Raw genomic sequence first — 24,149 nt, forward strand, 5'->3', positions numbered from 1 at the left:
GTTCAGTGTTCCTCCTCGCTCTGTGTTTGCACTAGCCTCTTTTTCACATAATGAGCCTGAGGTTATTCAAATTGGCACAAGTAATAGATCTTCCTTATTTCAGGCTAAATTATAGTCTGCAAATAACTACAAGTTATAAGACAAGTAACCTGGCACCGGTGGCTCACGCCTGTAATCCTAGCTACTCAGGAGGTTGAGCTCTGAGGATCACAGTTCAAAGCCAGCCCGGACAGGAAAGTCCCACTAGAAAATTAGAAGTGGCGTTGTAGTTCAAGTGGTAGAGTGCTTGCCTTGAGCTGAAGAGTGCAGGGACAGCGCCCAAGCCCAGAGTTCAAGCCCCATGACTGACCAAAAAAACCCCCCAAAACCAAAACCCTACAACAACAACAAGTAATACTGTATATATTTTCAGCAACTTCTCTTCTGTTCTCTTTTTTTTTCTTCATGCCAGTGCTGGAGCTTGAACTAAGGTCCTGGACTCTGTCCCTTAGATTTTTTTGCTCAAAGCTGGTGCTCTACCACGTGAGCCACAGATCTATTTTTGACTTTTCAGTGGCTAGTTGGATATAAGACTCTCACAGAACTTTCCTGCTGGGCTGGCTTCCAACCTTAATGCTCAAGATCTCAGCGCCCTGAGTAGTTAGGATTACAGCCGTTAACTACTACTTTCTAAACTTTTGAAATATCTGATTGAACAATACTGCGCTCTTCCAGGTGATAAGAGCTGTGGGACTGGGATTAAGAGCTCTGTGCAATGATTGATGGGTTATTTTCCTGGTTATCCTCATGGTTCTAGTGACTTCCCACTTGTGCTAGTTCATCCTTAAAGTGTTCTACATAAAACTGGAACTAATTAGTTTAAATTAGCTGAAATTTGAATTCCACATGTGGTAACTGGCTCCCAACCTGGACAGGGTAGTGAAAAATAACTAATCTCTCAGGCCAAGGAATGTGCAAGAGACAGGGATGCTGCCTTCCACAGCCCCGGGAGGGTGCTGAGGACATCATGCTGTCCAAGGGTCAGGTCTAGGAAGAGAGACTGGGCCACGGTCTCCATGAAGCTCAGGGGTGCACTGCAGGGTCAGTGGGCCTCTGCTTGGACCGTTGAATAGAATGTTTCATGGTTCCTCTGTTTGGACCGTTGAATAGAATGTTTCGTGGTTCCTCTGCTTGGACCGTTGAATAGAATGTTTCATGGTTCCTCTGCTTAGACCGTTGAATAGAATGTTTCATGGTTCCTCTGCTTGGACCGTTGAATAGAATGTTTCATGGTTCCTCTGCTTGGACTGTTGAATAGGATGTTTCGTGGTTCCTCTGCTTGGACTGTTGAATAGAATGTTTCGTGGCTCTGGCATCAGTTCCTCCTACCCTTCCACGGCTTGTGTCTGTATTTTGGGGTTAGGAAAACTCCAGTGGCTCCACTCCATTCTACCCTTAGTGTGGAAATGGCTTATTCAGGACCAGTTTCCTCCCCTCAGGCTTTAGTAGGTTGCTGTCATTGTAGCTTATACTAGTCATTGCTTTTTTAGTGTGGACTTACTGTGTTTGTCTGTTTAGTTTATTCAATTAAAGAATATGGCATTTAGGTTTGGAACCCAGCATTTAAGATTTCAGTTTGCTGTGCTCTATTGAAGTGAGTATTGTATACATAATAAAGGCAATTATATTTCTTCGTGTGTGTGTGTGTGTGTGTGTGTGTGTGTGTGTGTGTGTGTGTGTGAGATGTGACAGTACAGGACCTTGAATTCAGGGCCTTGAGCTGTCCTATGACTTTTTCACTAAGGCTGGCATTCTTACCCTTGATCCATGCTCTGCCACTCCACTTTGGCTTTGCGGGTTAATTGGAGATAAGAATCTCAAGACTTTTATACTTGGGCTAGCTGTGAACCTTGAGGTTTCAGTCTCCTAAGTAACTAGGATTACTGTTGCAAGCCATCTGAAATTTCATTTCAGAAATGAAATGAAACACTTTTTTCCCCCCACCTTGCCCTGAACTGTTGTCCCTGAACTGTTTTTAGGCTCAAGTCTAGCTCTCTGCCACCTGAGCCACAGCTCCACTTTTGGAGAAATTGGAGGAAGGCATTTCAGGGACTTTCCTGTTTAGCTGTCTTCCTCTCTGAATCCTCAGATCTCAGCCTCCTGAGCCACTTGGATTACAGGTGTGAGCCACCTGTTCCCCGCCCTTCTTCCACCACTCCCCAGATCTTCTCTTTTAAGTCTTTAACCATTTTGAGTTGACTTTTCTTTGTGGTCAAAGATTCATCTCATTTTACTCTTCTGCCTGTGGACATCCAGCGTCCCCAAACTCCTTTATTGGCTTTCCTCGTCTCATCTTCTTCTGTTGACTATCTATGTTTGGGCTTATCTGTTCCCTTTCCATTCCTCTCTGTATCATTGATCTAGGTGTCTATTTTCATGAAGGTGTAAATATTGACAACATGTAGATTATACCTCAGTTAACCTGATTTACAAAGTAGTTCTGAGGTCTGACTAGTGGCCTCCCATCTTTCCTCTCGACCTGCTTTCTGTCTTACTTCAGCATCTGAAGTCTGCACTGTTCCTGCCTCTGCCCCTAACATGCAGTCATGACTCACTGAGACTTTACCACAGCATGAGAAAGCATCTCTTTGTCAGACTACTCTGTATATATAAGTGCCAGCATCTTGGTGCCAGGTTATGTTCGATGGGCCTTCACATTGCCTATTCTGTCAGTGCTTCTGATAATTTGCTGTGGTAGTTACCATTATTGCTACCACTTCAAGATAAAGAAAACCAAAGTCCAGAGATGGTCCTTTGCCAACTTTCCTGTGCTGAGACCACACTCATTCTACAGGTACCTTTGTCTCACTCAGGATGCTGAGTGTGTGCCTCTGTTCTGAACCCTGTTGAATTTGAGCATTTGTCGGTCTATGGTCCTTCAGCCACATAAAGTAGAGGGAAGCAGGTCTCTGTCTCTCTTTCTTCCCCAGCTCTCTGGGATGAGGCAGAAGGCTTTCCGGTTTTGAGTTCTTGCCTGGGACACAACAGGTACTTTGTGAATATTAGTCCATTAGATGAATCAAAAAACGAAGAAGTATGCCAGGTGCTGATGGGTCATACCTGTAATCCTAGCTACTCAGAAGACTGAGATCTGAGGATTACAGTTGGAAGCCAGCTCACAGAAAAACCTTTGAGCCTCTTATTTACAATTAACCACTAAAAAGCAAGAAGGGAAGCTTTGTCTCCAGTAGAGCAAGATAGCCTTGAGCAAAGAAGCTCAGGGGCAGCACTCAGGCCTTGAGTTCAAGCTCCAGGACGAGGTGGAGTTTGGGCCTTCAGAATCATCTGATGGAGAGTCACAGACTTGTCTACTGACGCGAGCTTTGAACTATGGTCCTCCATTTGGGGAAAGGACATGGGATATGGGGTTGGAAAGCCAGGTCCTGTTCTCAGCTCTCCACTGAGAATCCCTGGTTGGCCTCACTTCCCCCCCAGTAAGGTCATCCCCGCTCTCCCTAGCTGCTCAGTATGGGAGACCAGGTTGAACACTGTTTTTCCACTTTCCCATTGCTTCTTAGGGTAGACTCAGAGGCTAGAAGAAGAAAAGCTAGAAGAGCACCTCTGAGGTGCTCCTTAGAGTATGTGTCTTACTACCCAGCCCCTTCTCAAGCTGCGTAATAAGACTGATTCAGTTTGGAAAATCCAGCCATATGGGGAACTATTAGCCTCTGCCTTTGCTTGTGATGCAACCTTGTTCACCCCAGGCTAAAAGCCACATCCTTCCTGCCCCTGCTGGGGCCGTGGCCACTATAAATGCATGCCATTTCCTCTCTGCCTGTCCCTAAAGCTGGTGTCTGGGTGAGTTCAGCTCTGTGGTGCAGGGTAGGCAGCAGGCCTGGGGGAGGAATGGGGGAGCATTGAGCGGGTTAGCAGTGTCTTCTCCTAGCCTCTGTCTGTCCTTCAATGGCAGACATTAGGATATGTAGAATGTTCTATTCTATTTATAATTTCTTGGGCTCCCTGTATGTGGGTGCATGTCTTTGGGGGTGTGGGGTGGGAGAAGGGCAGGAGCACAAACACAGCTCACACCCAGGACTTCAGCCGACTTTCCTCACATCTCCTCAGTAGACCGGAGAAGCAGGATGCATGTAGAAAGATGAACCTTACATGAGGAAGTGAATCGTAGCCCCTTAAGATGCATGAAGGAGTAGACTTGGGGATGGGGCATGAGGCGAGAGTTGAGAGACAAGAATGGAGATGGACCAGGAATGGGGGAGGGTGAGCTTGAGGTACTTGAACACCAAATGAGGCATCTGATTTCGAGTATCAACCCTTTTCATGCTCTCTCCTTCCCATTAGTGTTATTTATAGCTTTGATTGATGTTGTTTTTATTTTTGTGTTTTTATCAGTTCTGGGCCTTGAACTCAAGGCCTGGGTGGTGTCTCTGAGCTCTTTTTGCTCAAGGCTAGCGCTTTTCCACTTTGAGCCACAGCAGCACCACTTTGGGTTTTCTGGTGGTTAATTAGAGATGAGAGTCTCATAGAGCTGGGCGCTGGTGGCTCATGCCTGTAATCCTAGCTACTCAGGAGACTGAGATTTGAGGACTGCGGTTCAAAGCCAGCCTGGGCTGGAAAGTCTCTAAGAGGCTTATTTCCAGTTAACCACCAGAAAACCAGAAGTGGCACTTTGGCTAAAGTGGTAAAGCGCTAGCCTTGAGCTGAAGAGCTGAGGGACAGCGCCTAGGCCCAGAGTTCAAGATCCAAAACTGACCAAAAAGAAAAAAAAGAGTCTCATGAACTTTCCTGTCCAGGCTGGCTCCAAACCTTGATCCTAAAATCTCAACCTCCTGAGTAGCTAAGATTGCAGACACGAGCCACTAGTGCCTGGTGAGTTGATATTCTTTTTTTGCTGCAAACAGTAAAATGAAGGGATCAGTTCCAACGGAACCAACTTGTTCTTCCATTCAAACACTAGAAGATATGGAAGCTTTAAAGACACACAGCTCTGTAGAATTTGCAGTCATGTCAGGAAGACCACATTGGTGAGCATGGCAATGAAAATCTTGCAATAAGTGCTGGAGAAAGTGTGTTTGCCTTTTTAATCACTTATCTTGTTTCATTATTGTGGGCTTTTTTTTTTTGTTTGTTTCTCATGGAAACACCTAAATAAGTAGGGTGAAAGACCTGGTCCATGTCACTGGTCTCAGTCTTGGCTGTCAATCACTGAGCAAGATGCTCAGTGGCTACATAAGGTAGTATGTAGCTGGGTACAGGTGACTCAGACTAGCTACTCAGGAGGCTGAGATTGGAGGACTGAGGTTTAAAACTAGCTAAGTCAGAAAAGTTCAGAGACTCTATCTCTAATTAACCAGCAAATAATCATATTGGAGGCATGGGTCAAATGATAAAACACCAGCTATGAGCAAAAAAGCCAAGTAAGAGCCTGAGGCCTGAGTTCAAGCCCCAGTTACTAGCACACACACATACAAAAGATGGCAGAAGGAATATACATGCTGCACAGGGCTTTGTGTAGTCCAGTTGAGAATAATCAGTGCAGCACTCACCATACAAGAAACTAATATGAGTCATGTCTTTTGTATTTGTACACTCTACAAGGAGAGGTTAATGTGATGCACGTTTATATGCACTTGTATGTACTTAAGTTCTCTCTTACTTCACTTTTAGTTAATGACGGATAGAGGGACAAATGGGAACCATCCTTTCCTCTGTACATCCGCTGCTGCTTTCTTCTCTGTCCCTCCACAAACTGCTCTTCTATTAAGTAGTCACTCATTTCTGAGCCTTCTCTTTCCTTTGTTCTTTTTTCCTTCAGGTAAAAATAGCAAGAAACCATAGCTTTCAGTGAGAAGGAACTGGAAGGCAATCCCTTCTGTTTTCAGGTTATGAATGAGGAAGCCAAAGTTGAGAAATAGTGACTAGCTTGTCCGTGGTCACAGCCCCGTTACCCAGAGTTCTCTTATTGATATGTGAAGGTTTGTGTTCACTGTGATATAATCATATTTATGGGTTTATTATTTATTTCTACAGGAAAACTTTTCATTCATAGCTCAGGACATACTCATGGATCATGCCAATGGAGAGCTTTCTGGTATGCTTTTCAAAGATGAAAGCTGGTAATTCATTTTAGTCAGTGGATTTTTTCCTTTGAATTTTCTTTTTGTATGTGTCCCAGTACTGGGGCTTGAACCCAGGTCTTGCACACTCTTCTGACTTTTTCATCCAAGGCTGGCACTCTACCACTTGAGCTATACCTCTCCTTCTGGCTTTTTGGTGGTTAATTGGAGAGAAGAGTCTCACGGACTTTCCTGCCCAGGCTGGTTTGAGCCTCGCTCCTCAGATCTCAGCCTCCTTGAGTAGCTAGGAATACAGGTGTGAGCCACCAGAGCCCAGCACTTTTATTTTCAAATTAAACTGATATGTCAAATTTGCATGTGCTTGGAGGGTGTCTTGACACATGCATAATAATGTTTTCTGAGTTCCTGATAATTTGTTGTCTTTAACAGACTCTCAATCAAACATGCTGTTTGACTGCATGGCCTGTTAGCGTGGACCTGAGCCCGAGGACCCTAGAGAGGGTTGCCGATGAGCATGACCAGCACCCGCTGCAAGCTGGCCCACCACCTGGAAGACCTGGAGGATGCAGACCTTAAGAAATTCAAAATGCATTTAGAAGATTACCCTCCAGGGGAGGGCTGCATTTCCCTCCCCAGGGGCCAGCTCGAGAAGGCAGACCACGTGGACCTGGCCACACTCATGATTGCCTTCAACGGGGAGGAGAAGGCCTGGGCCATGGCTGTGAGGATATTTGCTGAGATCAACAGGAGAGACCTCCATGAGAAAGCTAAGAGAGACCAGCTAGAGTGGGGTGAGTCAAGACTATCTAACAAAACAAACCTGAGGTAAAGAAGTGTAGGATCTTACTGCTCACCCACTAAACATAGCTGTCCATTACCCTGTGCTCCATGCGGTCTTCTGTTCCATCTCTATGAATTCACTGTTCTGAGTTTCTCATATAGCTGAAATCATGACACATTTGTCTTTTTGTGAATGGTTTATCTCACTTAGCATGTTGTCTTCAAGGTTCCCTCATATTATATACCATGTCAGAATTTCCTTCCTTCCTTCCTTCCTTCCTTCCTCCTCCTCGTCCTCCTCCCCATCATCGTTGTTGTCGTCGTCTTCTTCTTCTTCTTTTCCTTCTCCTCCTCCTCCTCCTCCTCCTCGTCTTCCTCCTCCTCCTTCTCCTTCTCCTTCACTTGTCCTGTTGTCCTGGGGCCTGAACTCAGGGCCTGGGTGCTGTCCCTGAGCTTTTGTTCTCAAGGTTAGTGCTCCACCATTTGAGCCATAGCTTCATTTCCAGCTTTATGGTAGTGAATTGGATGTAAGGGTCTCACAGACTTTCCTACCCCAGCTGACTTCAAACTACAATCCTCATATCTCAGCCTCCTGAGGAACTAGGATTACAGGCATGAACCACTGGTACCTGGCCTTTGATTGTTTTTGTTTCTGACTGAAACACCTAGTGGAGAAAGACTCTACCCATGGTCTAACTCTTGACTGTGAGGCAGGGAGCCATGCTTAGTGTTTGTTGTGTGCCCTCATGAATGTGTTTGCCGTGTACCCAAATTCCACCTCATTTTAAGTCTTTCATCATTCTCCCCATCTCTCCCAATACCAACCATCCTTTAAAGTTTACTAGTTCCATTTTTATATGTACATTGAGTATTATGACTAACTTTTGAGTTGACCTATACTTGTAGTATGAGAGGTTTCCTTGTGATATTACCATACATGCAGATAGTATTCTTTGAACAAATCTACCCCTCCCAACCATTGCTCCAATTCTTCCTGTCTGCTGTTTACAAAGTGGTGAGTTTCATTATTTGCCATACATGTATAAACATAAACACATATATGTACACATATGTATACATACAAACACACATACATGTATATATGTAACATTCTTTGATCCTTTTCAACCTCTGCACTGTCCTTTATCCCTTCTGCACTATTTTTTTTTTTTTGGTTTGTTTTTGGTCATGGGGCTTGAACTCTGGTGATAAGGGTCTCATGGACTTTGCTGCTGGGGCTGGCTTTGAACCAAGATCCTCAGATTTTAGCCTCCTGAGTAGCTAGGATTATAGGTGTGAGCCACTGGTGCCTGGCTTTCACTGGTTATTTATTTATTTTGGTTGGTCGTGAGGCTTGAACTCTGGGCTTGGGCACTGTCCCTGTGCTCTTCAGCTCAAGGTGAGCACTCTACCACTTGAGCCACAGCGCCACTTCCTGTTTTCTAGTGGTTTATTGGAGATAAGAGTCTCATGGACTTTCCTGCCCAGGCTGGCTTTGAACCTCAATCCTCAGATCTCAGCCTCCTGTGTAGCTAGGATGACAGGCGTGAGCCACCGGTGCCCAGCTATTTTATTTTTATTTCTATTACATCCACTTTTTAAGATTTGTTTTTACGTTTTCAGTTGTTGTTTTTTTAAATCTTAGTTTTAGCAGCTTTCCACTGGGGAAGCAGTCTTAGGGGATGGAATCAGGCAGTTCAGTCTACTTTTTCCACGTGGAGGTGGTCAGGGTAACAATGTAGATCTCCTCCAGGTGATTGTCAGGCTGTAGCAGCGGCAGCAGCAGCAGTAAGGTCTCTCAGTGGCTCCAAGAGACTGTCACACCTTGTGCTGGGCTGCAAATTCCTACACAGACCAGTGGTTATTGCATAGGCTTGGCAGGCTGAGACTCCACTAGTTTTTAAGACTATTTAGACAATAGCCCAGGACAGTTTACCAAGATGACAACTTTTTAAACTAGATAGTTCTTTTAATAAGGCTAGGATTTTCTAGGCAGATATAGTGGGCTCAGGCCTGTACCACTATTTCCCATGGCTTTTCCTTCTGTTTTGCAACATTTAAAAGTGACCCTGGTCGTCCCTTGTTCTTTTTTTTTGAGGGGGGGGTCCGGTGGTGGGCCTGAACTCTGGGCCTGGGCGCTGTCCCTCAGCTCTTCAGCTCAAGGCTAGCGCTCTACCACTTGAGCCACAACACCACTTCCGGCTTTTTTTTCTGCTTATGTGGTCCTGAGGAATTGAACCCAGGGCCTCATGCATGCAAGGCAAGCACTCTACCACTGAGCCACCTTCCCAGCCCGAGTCCCCTGTTCTTAAAAGGGGATGATGGGCAAAGATCCATCTTCTGTAACTTCTCTAAGCTGACTCAGGGGTGTTGATCCTACCTAGCCAGGAACCTATAACCTTAGCCTGTTTTACAAAGAGGTTACCAGGGTTAGATGTCATTAAGAATAATATTTTAACTTTTGACAAATGCACAAACCTTTTCTCTGGTTACAGCAGTGTAGCTTACTTAGCCTTCTGGTTTGCAAAAGCATCTTTCTGGATGGTTTAGGCGATCCTAACAATGCCTAATGCAGGCCTTTAGACAGATAGCATTAAAACACACTCTCAGGTTTACAAACTTTTTTTGTGAACAGATAAATTTTATGTAGCTGGTGTCAGTACAAAAGTTACTGCCAGCCGGATGCTGGTGGCTCACACCTGTAATCCTAGCTACTCAGGAGGCTGAGATCTGAGGATCGCAGTTCAAAGCCAGCCCGGGCAGGAGAGACCATGAGACTCCTATCTCTAATAAACCACCAGAAAACCTGAAGTGGCGCTGTAGCTCAAGTGGTAGAGTGCTCGCCTTGAGCTGAAGAGCTGAGGGACAAGCGCCCAGGCCCAGAGTTCAAGCCCCACGACCAACAACAACAACAAAAAAAAGTTACTGCCAATTAGAGCTTTGGCACATACAGGGGTTGGGATTTAAACTATTCCCCACATTTTATAATTTTAGCTTTTTACTACTTTCACAGAGGATGGCAAGTTCCTGTCCTTTACAAGGTAGATAGTCATGGACATTAGGTATGCTTACAAACTATCTTCCCATGACCTCCTGGCTCTGACCAGTTTTGAAGGGCCATGCACAAATGACTCTAGGATCTGACATTTCTGCCATCTAAGCAGTGGCTTTCTGCCTCTGGATGCTCCTCCATTGCTTTCGTCCCAGGAGTGTCTTCTCCACACTGGGATAAATGCCTCATTGGCATTTCCCTTAGCTGGTCCCTGGACTTGAACTTGGGGCCTGAGTGCTGTCCCTCAGCTCTACAGCTCAAGGCTAGCACTCTGTCACTTTGAGTCCTAAAGCAACTCTGCTTGCTCTTTCAGAACTCTGCTGGCTGAGTAGAGGTGACAGTCTCACAGGGACCTTTTCCTTCCCACGCTGGCTTCCAACCAGTTTGCAGATCAATGAGTCTTATAAAAAGCCACTTTACTCCAATTAAAAACAACAAGGTGGTCAACATAGAAGTAGCTTTTTTAAAAAAATTTATTTTTAGAAGTAGCTTTTAAGCATGCTCTTATCTGAAACTTATTAAGAGCCAGAGTTACATCTGACAAACTTGTAAGAATCCTCTGTACTTTGCTCTAGGCTTACTGGAAACTGTTTAAAAAAACGTAAGAACAAACTGGAATAGCAATTATTTTGGTAATCCTAGTTTTTTTAAGCCTCGTATTAATCTCTTTTAATACTTTATACTTCAGTTTTCATTTGCATTTTGAAAAGATCCCTTGAAATCTTGAGGCCAAGTGTCACTCATTGTCTCTTGGCTGCTTGTTTTAAAACAGATGCACATTAAAACTTTCAAACTCAAATGACAATTTTTCCTTAATGCAAGAATTACAATCACCATTACTGTACCAAGAAGCTAGACTTAACACCTTTATGACTTTTTTTTTTTTGTCAGTCGTGGGGCTTGAACTCTGGGCCTGAGCGCTGTCCCTCAGCTCTTCAGTTCAAGGCGAGCGCTCTACCACTTGAGCCACAGTGGCACTTCTGGTTTTCTAGTGCTTTATTGGAGATAAGAGTCTCATGGACTTTGCTGCCTGGGCTGGCTTTGAATCGTGATCCTCAGATCTCAGCCTCCTGAGTAGCTAGGATTACAGGTGTGAGCCACTGGTGCCAGGCTCCTTTATGACTTTTAAAAACATATCCTACTTGTAGGACATCATTGAAAGTGAGTCACATTATACAAATAAACTTTTTAACCCTCTTTTTAAGGCCTTTTTAATTTTAGCACATCCAAGGGGCAGTTTTAGCAATACTAATCAGATCATCACGCCACTCATTTTAACCATCATGTTTCCAGTGTCTGTCTGCAGGGAAAAGAGACAGAACAAAGATGGGCCACTCGGCCCCTCCTATGGAATGGGCACGCACCCAATCCGACTCTTTAGGGTTAGATGAACTGCGTTTGTGCCAGCTTGCCCTCTTTCACCATGCATGGACTCCTCCCAGGGCCTGTCCCACCATCTGTGAACCCCCAGGGCCTGTCCTACCATGCATGATCAGCTGAACTGCACTTCTGCCATTTCACCCCTCACCCCTAAAGATAGGTCTTCTGTTGGCTTCTAAGTTTTCCCCCTTTCTTTTCTCTTGGTTCTTGAATGAAATACACAGTTTCAGCCAGACAGAACAGGTAACGTCTTTGACAGTGTTAAACTAACCTTTACATTTAAGTTTCTAATATTTATCCCCAAATTTTAGCCAAGAGAACTAAATCCCAAGCAGCCAATGTATTTTTGTTAAGCCAGATAACTTGGTTACAGTGTAAACAGCTTTATGCATTTTAAAATTAGAATAGAAAATACCAGATTTTCTAATTTTCAAGTTAAAGAATCCTTAAAAAGCCTTTTAAAACAATGTGAAGAGTAAAAAAAATTTTTTTGGTAACGTCCAAACCTCATAACCTTTTCAATTTTAAACTTAAACTCACCCAATTGTTGCAGCATGCTGACAATTCTTATCTTGAACATGTTCACAAACACATACAAAACACACACAGATCTTAAAGCATACAAAAATTAAAATCAGTTGTATGTATGTTTTCTAAAGTTTTCAAACAAAAATTTAAGACAATTTTTCTTTTAAACTAAGTATCTTTGTTGAACGTCTTTTTCCCAGGGCTTGCTTGTTTAGCAAGGCAATTCACCAATCAGTCTTTTGACTCTCTTCTGTTGGAGGAAGGCTGGGGGAGGGGGGTCACCTGAAACTAAACTGGCCTGATTTTTACCCAATTTTGACAAGAGCACTTTACAAATTGTTAAGCTGTCTGGAGCAGCTGAAAGTCCAGACCAGGCTCACAACTTTCTACACCCTCGCCTCTCCTCCAGCAGCCTCCACTGGGAGAAGGTGCAGCCTGAGGCTTGTCCATGCCCTGTCTCTTGGCTGCTGTAACACAAGGGGGACTTAGCAGGTCTGTGACCAAGCCCAGCCAGAGGCTGGGACTTTTATTCCCCCAGAGATGTTTAAATAAATAACAAAAACACAGATAAACAGAAAAAACAAGGATTCACATTTAAAACTGGTACCAATTCTAAAACAGAACTAGACAAGACAACATGCAAAGGCTGAGTTGGGGACTAATGGGCCCCAGTTCATCCCTACCAGAACTCTGCGCTGTTCTCACTCAGCGAGCTGAATCCAGAGTCTGCTGAGTGAGCCTGCCACACTCACCCAGAACTTCCCTACCTCAGAAAACATAGAACAGAAAACACACTGAAGTAAATAAGACAGACAAGTGGCCACAAAGACAAAATCAAGTCTCAGCGAATGGGGCAATATCTCACCACCATTCACTTACCAGGGGACTCCAACCCCCTCTACTCACCTCCAGAGGATTTTTCTTTTAGATTCCTGCAAACGTTGACCCAGGGGCCTTCCAAGGTGGAGGAGAATTCCTAGTCATGTTGGGGCAAGGGAAGGAAGTCCCTAGTGGCCGTCTCCTCAGACTGACAGATTCTCCCCCATACTCAGACCCCCTGGGCCAAGGCCCGAGGCTAAGATCTTGCTGGTACCACTTGCAGATGGTCAGTGGCAGTTTCATCTGGCCGCGAGTTCTCCCTGCTGGCCCTTCCAAGTTATTGCTAGATCCTCCAGGTTCCTCGCCCCCCCCCCCTTTCTCCTTCTGGATCCAGAGAGGGTGGAGGAGGTTGCAGTGAAGGGTAGAGAGGGAGGTCAGTTTAAAGTGCAAGTGAAAAAGGAGATAAAAAAGGAGCTAGAGGGGCTGGGAAAGTGGCTCAGTGGTAGAGTGCTTGCCTTGCATGCATGAGGCCCTGGGTTCAATTCCTCAGCACCACATAAGCAGAAAAAGCTGGAAGTGGTGCTGTGGCTCAAAGTGGTAGAGCACTAGCTTTGAACTGAAGAGCTGAGGGACAGCGCCCAGGCCCAGAGTTCAGACCCCATGACCGGCAAAAAAAGGGGGGCTAGAGAGAGAAACAGATATTAAGGGGGTGTTAGCCAGTCTCCTCCGGGCTCTGGCATCAGAATGAATCTGGGAGAAGAAATGTTCCAAGAATTCCAAAACACATACACACAAACATTGAGACAAAACACATTTACAACATGCAGGTTGTAGACTGTCAGACAGAAAGTGCCAGGCTCACCAGGGGACTTTAACACCTTCCAGGTAACCAGGGGACTCGAACTCCTAAAACAGCCTACCTATAAACTATCAGGTAGAAAGTGCAGGACTTCAGGCGGGCAGTGAGTGGGGTAATATCTCACCACCATTCACTCACCAGGGGACTCAAACCCCCTCTAAAAATTTCAAATGTCCACATTAGTGGATAGTTTACCCCCATGGGGATCCGCCTGGGGACATCTCCCACTGGTCCCGTTGGCTTTCGTATAGCGCGTCTGCCAAGACTTCTTGCCAACCCCAATACCAAACCTGCAGGCAACACAGATACTACACAATTACAAAGCAGCAATGCCTTGACTTACCGGACATTCTTTGCGACTCTCTGATCAGGCGTCTGGGTGGGCTTATGAGGGGGATCCCGGACGAGCCCCCATCTGTTAGACTCAAACTCAAGACCCCCCAAGCGACCCCCATAGACCACAACCAATGCAAACAGAAAAAGAATCATTTATTTGCAAGCTCGAGCTTGGACTCACAATCGTCACTGATGCAGCAGGTCAGAGTTGTGAGCCCTTACCCCTTGTCCAGCAGGGTTTTTACTGATTATGTAGCAGGGGGAAGGATATCAAGCTCATTAGTTAGGGGTATGATCATTTCCAGTAAGGGCAGGGACTTTCTACCTTAGCGATTACAGGATAGGTTAAATCATATATCATTGGTTGGATACGTGGGGCTAACCACAGGACTGCTGAATTATGTCTTGTCCTAAATGTTTTCTCGACAGAGTTGGGGGGAGAGACTGCCCAAATAACTGGTCTGGTCAGGGCAGACTGGTCCCTTAATAATTCTTACTGTTATCTTGCCTTGGTGCAGATCTAACACTTACTTTCCAGTAACAGATGACGAGTGTTTTAGTTTTGTCTGAAATTACTGATAAACTTATTTTTATTACTGCTAAACTTATTTTTGGTCTCTCAACTTTTGGTTGAGAAGGACTCTCCTGAACTTTTCTGCCTGGGCTGACTTAGAACCACAATCTTCCCAATCCTAGCATCCCAATTAGCAAGGTTTATAGGTGTGAGCTACCAGTGCTTGACTCTTCTTTTTTCTTTTTCTTTTTTTTTTGGTCCAGTCATGGGGCCTGAACTCTGGGCCTGGGCGCTGTCCCTCAGCTCTTCAACTCAAGACTAGTGCTCTACCACTTGAGCCACAGTGCCACTTCTGGCTTTTTTTTCTTTTTGCTTGTGTGGTGCTGGGGAATCGAACCCAGGGCCTCAGGCATGCAAGGCAAACGCTCTACCGCTGAGCCACCTTCCCAGCCCCTCTTCTTGTTTCTTGAGGCAGGGTCTTGCTTTATAGCTTAGGTTGGCCTCAAACTTGCTTTGTGGTCCAGGCTGACCTAGAACTTATGATTTTCCTACCTCAGCCTCCTAAATTTCTGGGATTATAGATGTGTGCCACCATATCCAGCTATAGTCAGTATTTAAAGGAATCGTTTCTTGTACTATATTCCCGCCCCCCCCCTTTTTCATAGGAATGCTGTGGGAAGATGGATAAAAACATTTTTCTTTTTCTCTTTCTTTCTCCTTTCCCCTCCTTTCTTTCTTTCTTGCTTGCTTGCTGCCTACCTACCTGCTTGCCTACCTGCTTGCCTACCTGCTTGCCTGCTTGCTTTCACTATTCACGGGGCTTGAACTTAGGATCTGGGCAATGTCTCTGAGCTTCTTTTTGTTCAAGGCTAGCACTCTACTACTTGAACCACAGTGCCCCTTCCAGCCTTTTCTGTTTATGTGGTACTGAGGAATCAAACCCAGTGCTTCATGCATGGTAGGCAAGCACTCTACCACTGAGCCACCTTCCCAGCACCCAGTTTGCTTTTTCTAACCACTTAAAAGCCCAGACTTTACTTATGCTTGGAACCTGCCTTTGTTAGGGATGCTCTATCGGAATCTCTCTAGTGTCCAGACTTGCTTCTAGTTCTTTGCCCGGCTCCTCATGTTTTTGCTTGTCCAGTGTCTACTTGCATGGTTCATAAGCTTGAGTTTATCCTTGCTATGGCTCCAGAGGGAATCCTTGCTCTTTGAGAATCATATAACTTGTACGGAAAAGCCTTTGTGATGGCCATGACTTTAGGAATTAGATGGTGAAAGAAATGCATTCTCTCTTTCTGTCTCTCTCTGTATTTTTCTCTCTCTCTCTCTCTCTTTTTCTCTCTCTAGACAGGGTTTTACTATGCATCCCAGGCTGGCTGGAGCTTATTATCCTCAACCTCAGTCTCCAGAGTTCTGAGATTACAAGTGTGTGCTGCTATGCTCAGTCAAAGAAATTATCTTAATCCCCGTGTATATGTTGGGGGAGAGTCTTGTTCTTTTGTTTTTTCCACATAAGGGAAGTATGCTAAGAAGACCTCAGAATAGCCCTGAATATCACAGGTGATGATGCTTAGCTGGTATTGGGGAAAGAAAGAATAAAGTGCACCAAAGATAATGAGGCACACAGCAAGATGGGAAACAGGAAATGTGTTGGGGAAATAGAAAAGTGGTATCGGTCTGAAGAGACAGAGGTTGTTCTACCATTGCACATAATAATACAATTGTAACAGTGCTTGTATTTTCATACTCAAATTAAGGTAGAAATACTTCGCCAGGCAGTATCTTGCATTTTGTTTATCCAGCAAACCCACGAAGTACTTACTGTGTTTTCCCTTCTTTCAAGTGGGTGAAAGTAAGTTAGAAGAGGTTCTGATTGTGCATATTTCATTCTGGTCAACTGGACTAAATGCTAAGTGGTCTTAACTGCTAGGTCATGCTGACTTGTGTATCTACATTTTTTTTTTTGTCAGTCGTGGGGCTTGAATTCTGGGCCTGGGTTCTTCAGTTCAAGGCAAGTGCTCTACCACTTGAGCCACAGTGCCACATCCGGTTTTCTGGTGGTTTATTGGAGACAATAGTCTCACATACTTTCCTGCCTGGGCTGGCTTTGAACCGCAATCCTCAGATCTCAGCCTTCTGAGTAGCTAGGATTATAGGTGTGAGTCCCCGGTGTCTGGCTTGCATTTGAATGGAAAGAAACTGTCTGCTGAAATTCTTTTTCTGGGTTAGGAGACACTTTGGGTAAGAATTGCTTCAGGTTTTGAGTTAATATTTAGATTTTACTTTATGACCAGATTGCCAATAGTATTTGCCCTCAGACTAAGTTCTCACCTACCAGAAGCCATCTGGCTGTTAGGCTCCTGCCCACTTGGCTTTTGTGTTTTCTGGATGATTATCTTTTATTCTGTCATGCCCAAATTTCTCCTATCAAACACTTTTTTTTGGATATGTTATTAGTGGTGTTTAGATTGGTGATCCTTAGCTATAGTTACATTTGGAATCACCTGGAAACTTTTAATACGTCATAGTGCCTGGGCTTCTCAGAGAGATTAGAATAAAATTTCTTCATTTGGGGGTAGAGTTGTGGAGCCAGTCTTTTCTAAATAAATAATTAATTTTTTTGTCAGTCCTGGGATGAACTCAGAGGACTGTCCCTGAGCTTCTTTTGCTCAAGGCTAGTTCTCTACCACTTGAGCCATAGCACCACTTCCAGCCTTTTCTGTTTATATGGTAGTGAAGAATGGAACCCAAGGGTTTTATGGATGCTAGGCAAGTCAATCAGGATTTTGAATTACTGAACTATACATAAATCCAGTTGGTGGTTTATCTTATTATATTTATTTTATTTTTTATGAGTATGTAATTTTAAATGTTATTATCTTTACCTATACAAGGAAGTTTCTATTAAACACATCAGTTTATGAATGTATCTTAATTTTTTATTGTTGTTATAAAGATGATGTACAGAGAGGTCACAGTTACATGATAGTTGGTAGGTTTGATCTAGAAACCTAGAGGAGAAAGCTCAAGATGTGGGTAGAATGGTTTGCAGTTAAGTGAAATCAGGGAAGGGGGGACACTTCTTGGTCCATGGCCATCTTGAGGACACTGGAGATTTTTGGGAATGGCCTCAACATCAGGGAGCCAGATACTGCCAGAAACAGGTGAGAGTAAATGCACCATTGCCTGCTGTACGTGTTTGGTGATTTCTGGGCCTGGAAAAGAAGACTTGAGACTGAATATAGTGGGTACAGAATGCTTGGCAGGTAGCTGATGGCCATCCTTGCAAAGTGAGGTATGCCACAACACTCCCATGTGTAATTCTGACATCACACATGTCATCTGCAGCCCTGAGCCGTGTTTTATTCAGGAGATACCTAGGACAGGAGCATCTGAACCACGCCAATTGCTAGACTGGTTCTCAATTACGTCCTCTGAGTTAGGGGTTTTGGGTTTTGACACTTTGCGTTTTTCCCTTTTCTGTTCAGATAATACACATGATTCCAGTCTCACTGTGGTGTGCCAAGAAGACAGTATTGAAGAGGAGTGGATAGGTTTACTGGGGTTCCTTTCCAGAATCTCAGCTTGTAAGAAAAAGAAAGGTAAGCAATTGGAGTGCTGCTTCTAGTTGTTTTCAGAGCTGTATCAGGAGACCCTGTGCAGCCGAGTAGCAGGGTGACTTGGCCCTTCCACATGCTCCTGCTGCCTGGGGTGTGTTGCAAGGCTAGTGCTAGGAGATCCACGGCTAGCTGAAGAAGCAAACTCATTTTCATTGCTACTTGGAGTCCCAGAAATAACGGGAGGTTTTATTAAAAATATAATTTTATTGTTATTATTGATGTGTTGTGTAGAGGGTTTACAATTTCATAAATCAGGTAGTAATGAGTAAACTTCATTTTTATTTTTCTGTCAGTCTTGGAGCTTGAACTCAGGGCCTGAGTCTGTCCCTGAGCCTCTTTGTGCTGAAGAATAGTGCTCTGCCACTTGAGCTACAATTACTTCTGGCCTTTTCTAAGTAGTTGATTGGAGATAGGAGTCTCACAGATTTCCTGCCTGGGCTGGCTTTGAACTGTGCTCCTTACATCTCAGCCTTCTGAGTAGCCAGGATGACAGGTGTGAGCCACTGGTGCACTGCTAAAATGAGTACAGTTCTTTTTGGGCAGTGTCACTCCTTCTTTTGCTTTCCCCCATTTCCCTCCTCCTGCCCCTGCCCACCCGTTGCATAGTTTGTCCATGAGACTCTTTTTTTTTTTTTTTTGGTTATGGGGCTTGAACTCTGGGCTTGGGTGCTGTCCCTGCGCTCTTCACCTCATGGCCAGTGCTTTACCAATTGAGCCACAGCACCACTTCTGCCTTTTTTTGCTTATGGTGCTGAGGAATCGAACCCAGGGCCTCATGCATGCAAGGCAAGCACTCTACCACTGAGCCACCTTCCCAGCCCCTGTCCATGAGACTCTTATCTCCAATAAACTACCAAAAAAGCAGAAAATAAAACTATTGCTCAAGTGGTAGAGCACTAAGCCTTGAGCAAAAGAAGCTCAAGGACAGCTCCCAGGCCCTGAGTTCAAGTCTCAGGACCAGCACACATACACAAAAATGACTTGAGTGCCGGGTGCTGGTGGCTCACACTTGTAATCTTAGCTACTCTGGAGGCTGAGATCTGAGGATCTCTATTGAAAGCTAGCCCGGCAGGAAAGTCCGTGAGAATCTTAGGCCAATAAACCACTCAGACAACCAGAAGTGGTGCTGTGGCTCAAGTGATAGAGCACTCACCTTGAGCTGAAGAGCTCAGAAACAGTGCCCAGCCCCCCCCCCACAAAAAAAATGATATGAGCTTCAGACTAATGGTGTAAGATTCAAACAAGATTTTCTGGCTGGTGGCTGCATGTACACTTGTCTTTTAGTTAGTTGTGTATATAAAACACTGGGCATTAGATTTTGGGGGCCTTTCAGAGCCAAGATACTAGAAACCTTACTCTTTCTGTTTCTCTCCCTAACTGCTATTTTCTCTAGGTTGCAAATCTGTTTTCTTTTTCTTTTGTTTGTTTGTTTGTTTGTTTTGGTTGGTCATGGGGCTTGAACTCTGGGCCTGGGCGCTGTCCCTCAGCGCTTCAGCTCAAGGCTAGTATTCTACTACCTGAGCCACAGCACCACTTCCAGTTTTCTGGTGGTTTATTGGAGATAAGTGTCTCATGGACTTTCCTGCCTGGGCTGACTTTGAACCGTGATCCTCAGATCTCAGCCTCCTCGGTAGCTAGGATTACAGGCATGAGCCATTGGTGCCCGGCTTTTTTTTTTTTTCTGAGACTGGTACCAGAATTCAGTATCTGATGCTTTTGCTTACTGGTTGGTGCTTTACTACATGAGCCACATCTCCAACCCCTTATTTTCCTTCGTAGGAATGCAAACTTGCTTTAATATGAGTCTGTATCTTATGTTTCATTGATTCACATTTGCAAACAGGAGTAACACATGTCTGCTTCTCTAGTTCACAGTCAGTGCTCACATTGCATTTGTGTTCTTGGAACTTCACAGTTTTTAGTGTCCCCCAAACACGCCTTTTTATTTTTATGCCAGTACTGGGCCTTTGCACTCTGGTTTGGCGTTTTGTTTTGTTTTTTCCTCGGTTGTGGGCTTGAACTCTGGGCCTGGACACTATCCCTCAGCTCTTAAGCTCAAGGTGAGGCTCTACCACTTGAGCCACAGCACCACTTTCGATTTTCTAAGTGGTTTATTGGAGATTAAGAATCTCATGGAGAAGCCAGGTGCTGGTGGCTCACGCCTGTAATCCTATCTACTCAGGAGGCTGAGATCTGAGGATTGCGGTTCAAAGCCAGCCTGGGCAGGAGAGACTGTGAGACTCCTATCTCCAATAAACCACCAGAAAACCAGAAGTGGCGCTGTAGCTCAAGTGGTAGAGCGCTTGCCTTGAGCTGAAGAGCTGAGCGACAGCACCCAGGCCCAGAGTTCAAGTCCCATGACCGACAAAAAAAAAAAAAAAAGAATCTCATGGAGTTTCCTGACTAGGCTGGCTTTGCACCGCGATCCTCAGATCTCGGCCTCCTGAGTAGGGGTTTGGCATTTTTGCTTAAGGTGGTGCTCTACCACTTGAAGCATCTTTACTTGCAGCTTTTTGGTGATTAATTGAAGATAAATCTCATGGAGTTTTTCAGCCTGAGTTGGCTTCAAATCAGAATGCTCAGTTCTCAGCCTCCTGATTAGCTAGGATTATAGGCATGAGCCACCAGAGTCTGTTTCAATACTCCTTCTTAGGGCACAGGATTATTATGTTTGTTTTTTGAATGTATTTTTTCAAGCTTATTTGTTGCTCATCTCAGATATGTGTAGGCTACTTCTTCTGACTTTCTGTCTCTGTCATAGATTACTGTAAGAAGTACAGAAGACATGTGAGAAGTAGATTCCACTGTATTGAAGATAGGAATGCGCGTCTAGGTGAGAGTGTGAATCTCAATAAACGTTACACGCGGCTGCAGCTGGTCAAGGAGCACCCAAGCCAGCAGGAGAGGGAGCATGAGCTGCTGGCCATTGGCAGGACCAAGACATGGGACAGCCCCATGAGTCCTATTAAGCTGGAATCGCTGTTTGACCCCGATGATGAACACTCTGAGCCTGTGAACACGGTGGTATTCCAGGGAGCGGCAGGCATTGGGAAGACAATTCTGGCCAGGAAGATTATGCTGGACTGGGCATCAGGGAAGCTGTTCCAAGATAAGTTTGACTATTTATTCTACATCCACTGTCGCGAGGTGAGCCTTGTGATGTCGAGGAGCCTGGGGGACCTGATTGTCAGCTGTTGCCCTGACCCAAACCCACCCTTGTGCAAGATCATGCACAAGCCCTCCAGGGTCCTCTTCCTCATGGATGGTTTTGACGAGCTCCAGGGGGCCTTTGATGAGCACATAGGAGCGCTCTGCACAGACTGGCAGAAGGCTGAGAGGGGGGACATTCTCCTGAGCAGCCTCATCAGAAAGAAGCTGCTGCCTGAGGCCTCTCTGCTCATCACTACGAGACCAGTGGCCCTGGAGAAGCTGCAGCACCTGCTGGACCACCCACGTCACATAGAGATCCTGGGTTTCTCTGAAGCCAAAAGGAAGGAGTATTTCTTCAAGTATTTCTCAGATGAAGCACAGGCCAGTGAGGCCTTCAGGCTGATCCAGGAGAATGAGGTCCTCTTCACCATGTGCTTCATCCCCTTGGTGTGCTGGATTGTGTGTACAGGGCTAATGCAGCAGATGCAGAGTGGCAAGAGCCTCGCTCAGACCTCTAAGACCACCACTGCAGTCTATGTCTTTTTCCTGTCCAGTCTCTTGCAGTCCCGAGGAATGGGCCAAGAGCCCCACCTCCATGCCAACCTCCGTGGGCTCTGCTCTTTGGCTGCTGATGGAATCTGGAACCAGAAAATTTTATTTGAGGAATGTGACCTCAGGAATCACGGCCTGCAGAAGGTGGATGTGTCTGCTTTCCTGAGGATGAACGTGTTCCAGAAGGAAGTAGACTGTGAGAAATTCTACAGCTTTATTCACATGACTTTCCAGGAGTTCTTTGCTGCTATGTACTATTTGCTGGAAGAGGAAGAAGACAATGCGATGACAAGGAGCAAGTCTGGGAGTTGTTCAGAGCTTCCACACCGAGATGTGGCGGTCCTCCTGGAAAACTATGGCAAATTCGAAAAGGGATATCTGATCTTTGTGGTCCGCTTCCTTTTTGGCCTTGTAAATCAGGAGAGAACCTCTTATTTGGAGAAGAAATTAAGTTGTAAGATCTCCCAGCAAATCAGACTGGAGCTGCTGAAATGGATTGAAGCAAAAGCCAAGGCCAAGAAGCTGCAGATGCAGCCCAGCCAGCTGGAGCTGTTCTATTGCCTGTATGAGATGCAGGAGGAGGACTTTGTGAGAAGGGCCATGGACCACTTCCCCAAAATTGAGGTCAACCTCTCCACCAGAATGGACCACATGGTTTCTTCATTTTGCATTGAGAACTGTCGCAGAGTAGAAACACTTTCCCTGGGCTTTCTCCATAACTCGCCCAAGGAGGAAGAAGAGGAGGAGGAAGACAGTCCACACGCGGGCCTGGCCCGCGATACCAGCGCTCACACGTAAGGAGTGTGACCTCCAGAAGGGGGTAGAACATGGCAGCTGCTTTCTGGCTACCTTGCTTGGTGCCTTCTTTTTTCTCTCTTTTGAACATTTTCTGACTATAACTGTCAAGCTACATAGCAACGCCATCAGACTCAATACTCCCAGAATATAGGACACTCACATTTGGGAAGGAATGCCAGTTCAGCACAATGAATCAGGATGTGGAGCGGGTGTGCAAATGTTCACTCTAGTTCATTCTTTTAGTTCATTTTTCTTTCTTTTTTTTTTTTTTTGGGTCCGGTCGTGGGGCCTGAACTCTGGGCCTGGGCGCTGTCCCTCAGCTCTTCAGCTCAAGGCTAGCGCTCTACCACTTGAACCACAGCGCTACTTCCAGCTTTTTTCTTATGTGGTGCTGAGGAATTGAACCCAGGGCCTCGAGCATGCAAGGCAAGTGCTCTACCACTGAGCCACCTTCCCAGCCCAAGATCAATTTATTACAAGCTGGAAGCTGAGAAGACCATGGTTGAGAGGCTGGAGCCTCTGTGCTATGTCCTGCCCTAATTGAAGGAGCAAGACTGCTCTTTTAAGCTCCCTTTTATAAGGGCACTAAGCTCACTTATGGAGCACCATGATTAATCACCCCACAGACCTCATCTCCTAATGCCATCACCCTGGGGGCTAGGGGGTCAAGATGATTTTGTTACTTATTCATTTAGACAGGGGAGAGATGGGCATTCAGGTGACAGTAATGAGGGAGGGAGGTACAAGGGAGGGAGACTGAAAAGAAGGAAGACATGCTCCTTAAGGTCCTAAAAGAAAAGAGGAGCGAACAAGAGGTATGACCAAGATCATGCACCTTTGAAGAAAGTGATGGTTTACAGGGCCTGGCTAAAGTTTCTGGTCAGAAGTGAGGTACGCATCCATCTTTCTAGATGACATTCACAGAAAAGGTAATGATTGCTTTGGATTCTAGAACCTTCGGAAAGACCAGTGGTGAAGTGATACTAGGTGCAGAATTGAAGACCTTTGCAGTCAGATTCCTCAGTTTAAATTTTTTTTGGCAGTATGGGGTTTGCACTCAGGACCTTGCACTCCATTTAAATGAATTATAGCCCCAGCCCCAACTTTTGCATTGATCACTTATTTATTTATTTATAGTATGCTACCATTTTTGAGTCATCGCTCCATTTCTAGTTTGTTTTTTTTTTGTAGTTCATTGAAGTTAAGAGTCTCACAGATTTTCCTGTCTGGGCTAGTTTTGTACTAAGACACTCAGATCTCAGCCTCCTGAGTAGCTGGGATTACAGGTGTGAGCCACAGCACCTGGCAATGCACTGAATATTTGAGTCAAGGTCTTGCTTCTTTCCTGTGTTTGTGCCTGGACCACGATCCCCCTATTTTTCATGTTCTACAGTAGCTGAGATGGCAGGCACGCCCAGCTTCTTCCATTGAAAGGAGACTCACAGACTTTCCCATCCAGACTAGCCTAGAACCATGATCTTCCCAACCTCAGTCTCCCAAGTAGCTGGGTTTGCAGGTGTGAGCCACCAGTTCCCAGCTCAAACTGCATTTTAACAGGAGCTTCAGGTAATTTAAATGTGAATTTCTGGAATGGCTTAAAATTAATATAGAATGATCTGACTCAGAGATTCTGACTTTATATCTATGGGCACAGCCTGGTTTCAGGATTTTTTTTTTTGGGTCC

The 24,149-nt window shown here is 45.1% G+C and overlaps 1 protein-coding gene across 1 annotated transcript in view; it reads left to right on the plus strand.

Annotated features, from left to right (window-relative positions):
- The first annotated feature begins 3,818 nt into the window (after nucleotides 1-3,818).
- Nlrp3 (NLR family, pyrin domain containing 3) overlaps nucleotides 3,819-24,149 on the plus strand; it is a 34,211-nt gene continuing 13,880 nt past the window's right edge. The window contains exons 1-5 of the mRNA XM_013015424.1: nucleotides 3,819-3,837; nucleotides 4,899-5,021; nucleotides 6,504-6,865; nucleotides 17,834-17,947; nucleotides 20,727-22,433. Coding sequence (XP_012870878.1) covers nucleotides 6,583-6,865; nucleotides 17,834-17,947; nucleotides 20,727-22,433 — 2,104 coding nt within the window. The 5' untranslated portion in view covers nucleotides 3,819-3,837; nucleotides 4,899-5,021; nucleotides 6,504-6,582. The remainder of the gene's footprint in view (nucleotides 3,838-4,898; nucleotides 5,022-6,503; nucleotides 6,866-17,833; nucleotides 17,948-20,726; nucleotides 22,434-24,149) is intronic.

Source organism: Dipodomys ordii, unplaced genomic scaffold, assembly GCF_000151885.1.
Source record: "Dipodomys ordii isolate 6190 unplaced genomic scaffold, Dord_2.0 Scaffold27, whole genome shotgun sequence".
NCBI classification, from domain to species: domain Eukaryota; kingdom Metazoa; phylum Chordata; class Mammalia; order Rodentia; family Heteromyidae; genus Dipodomys; species Dipodomys ordii.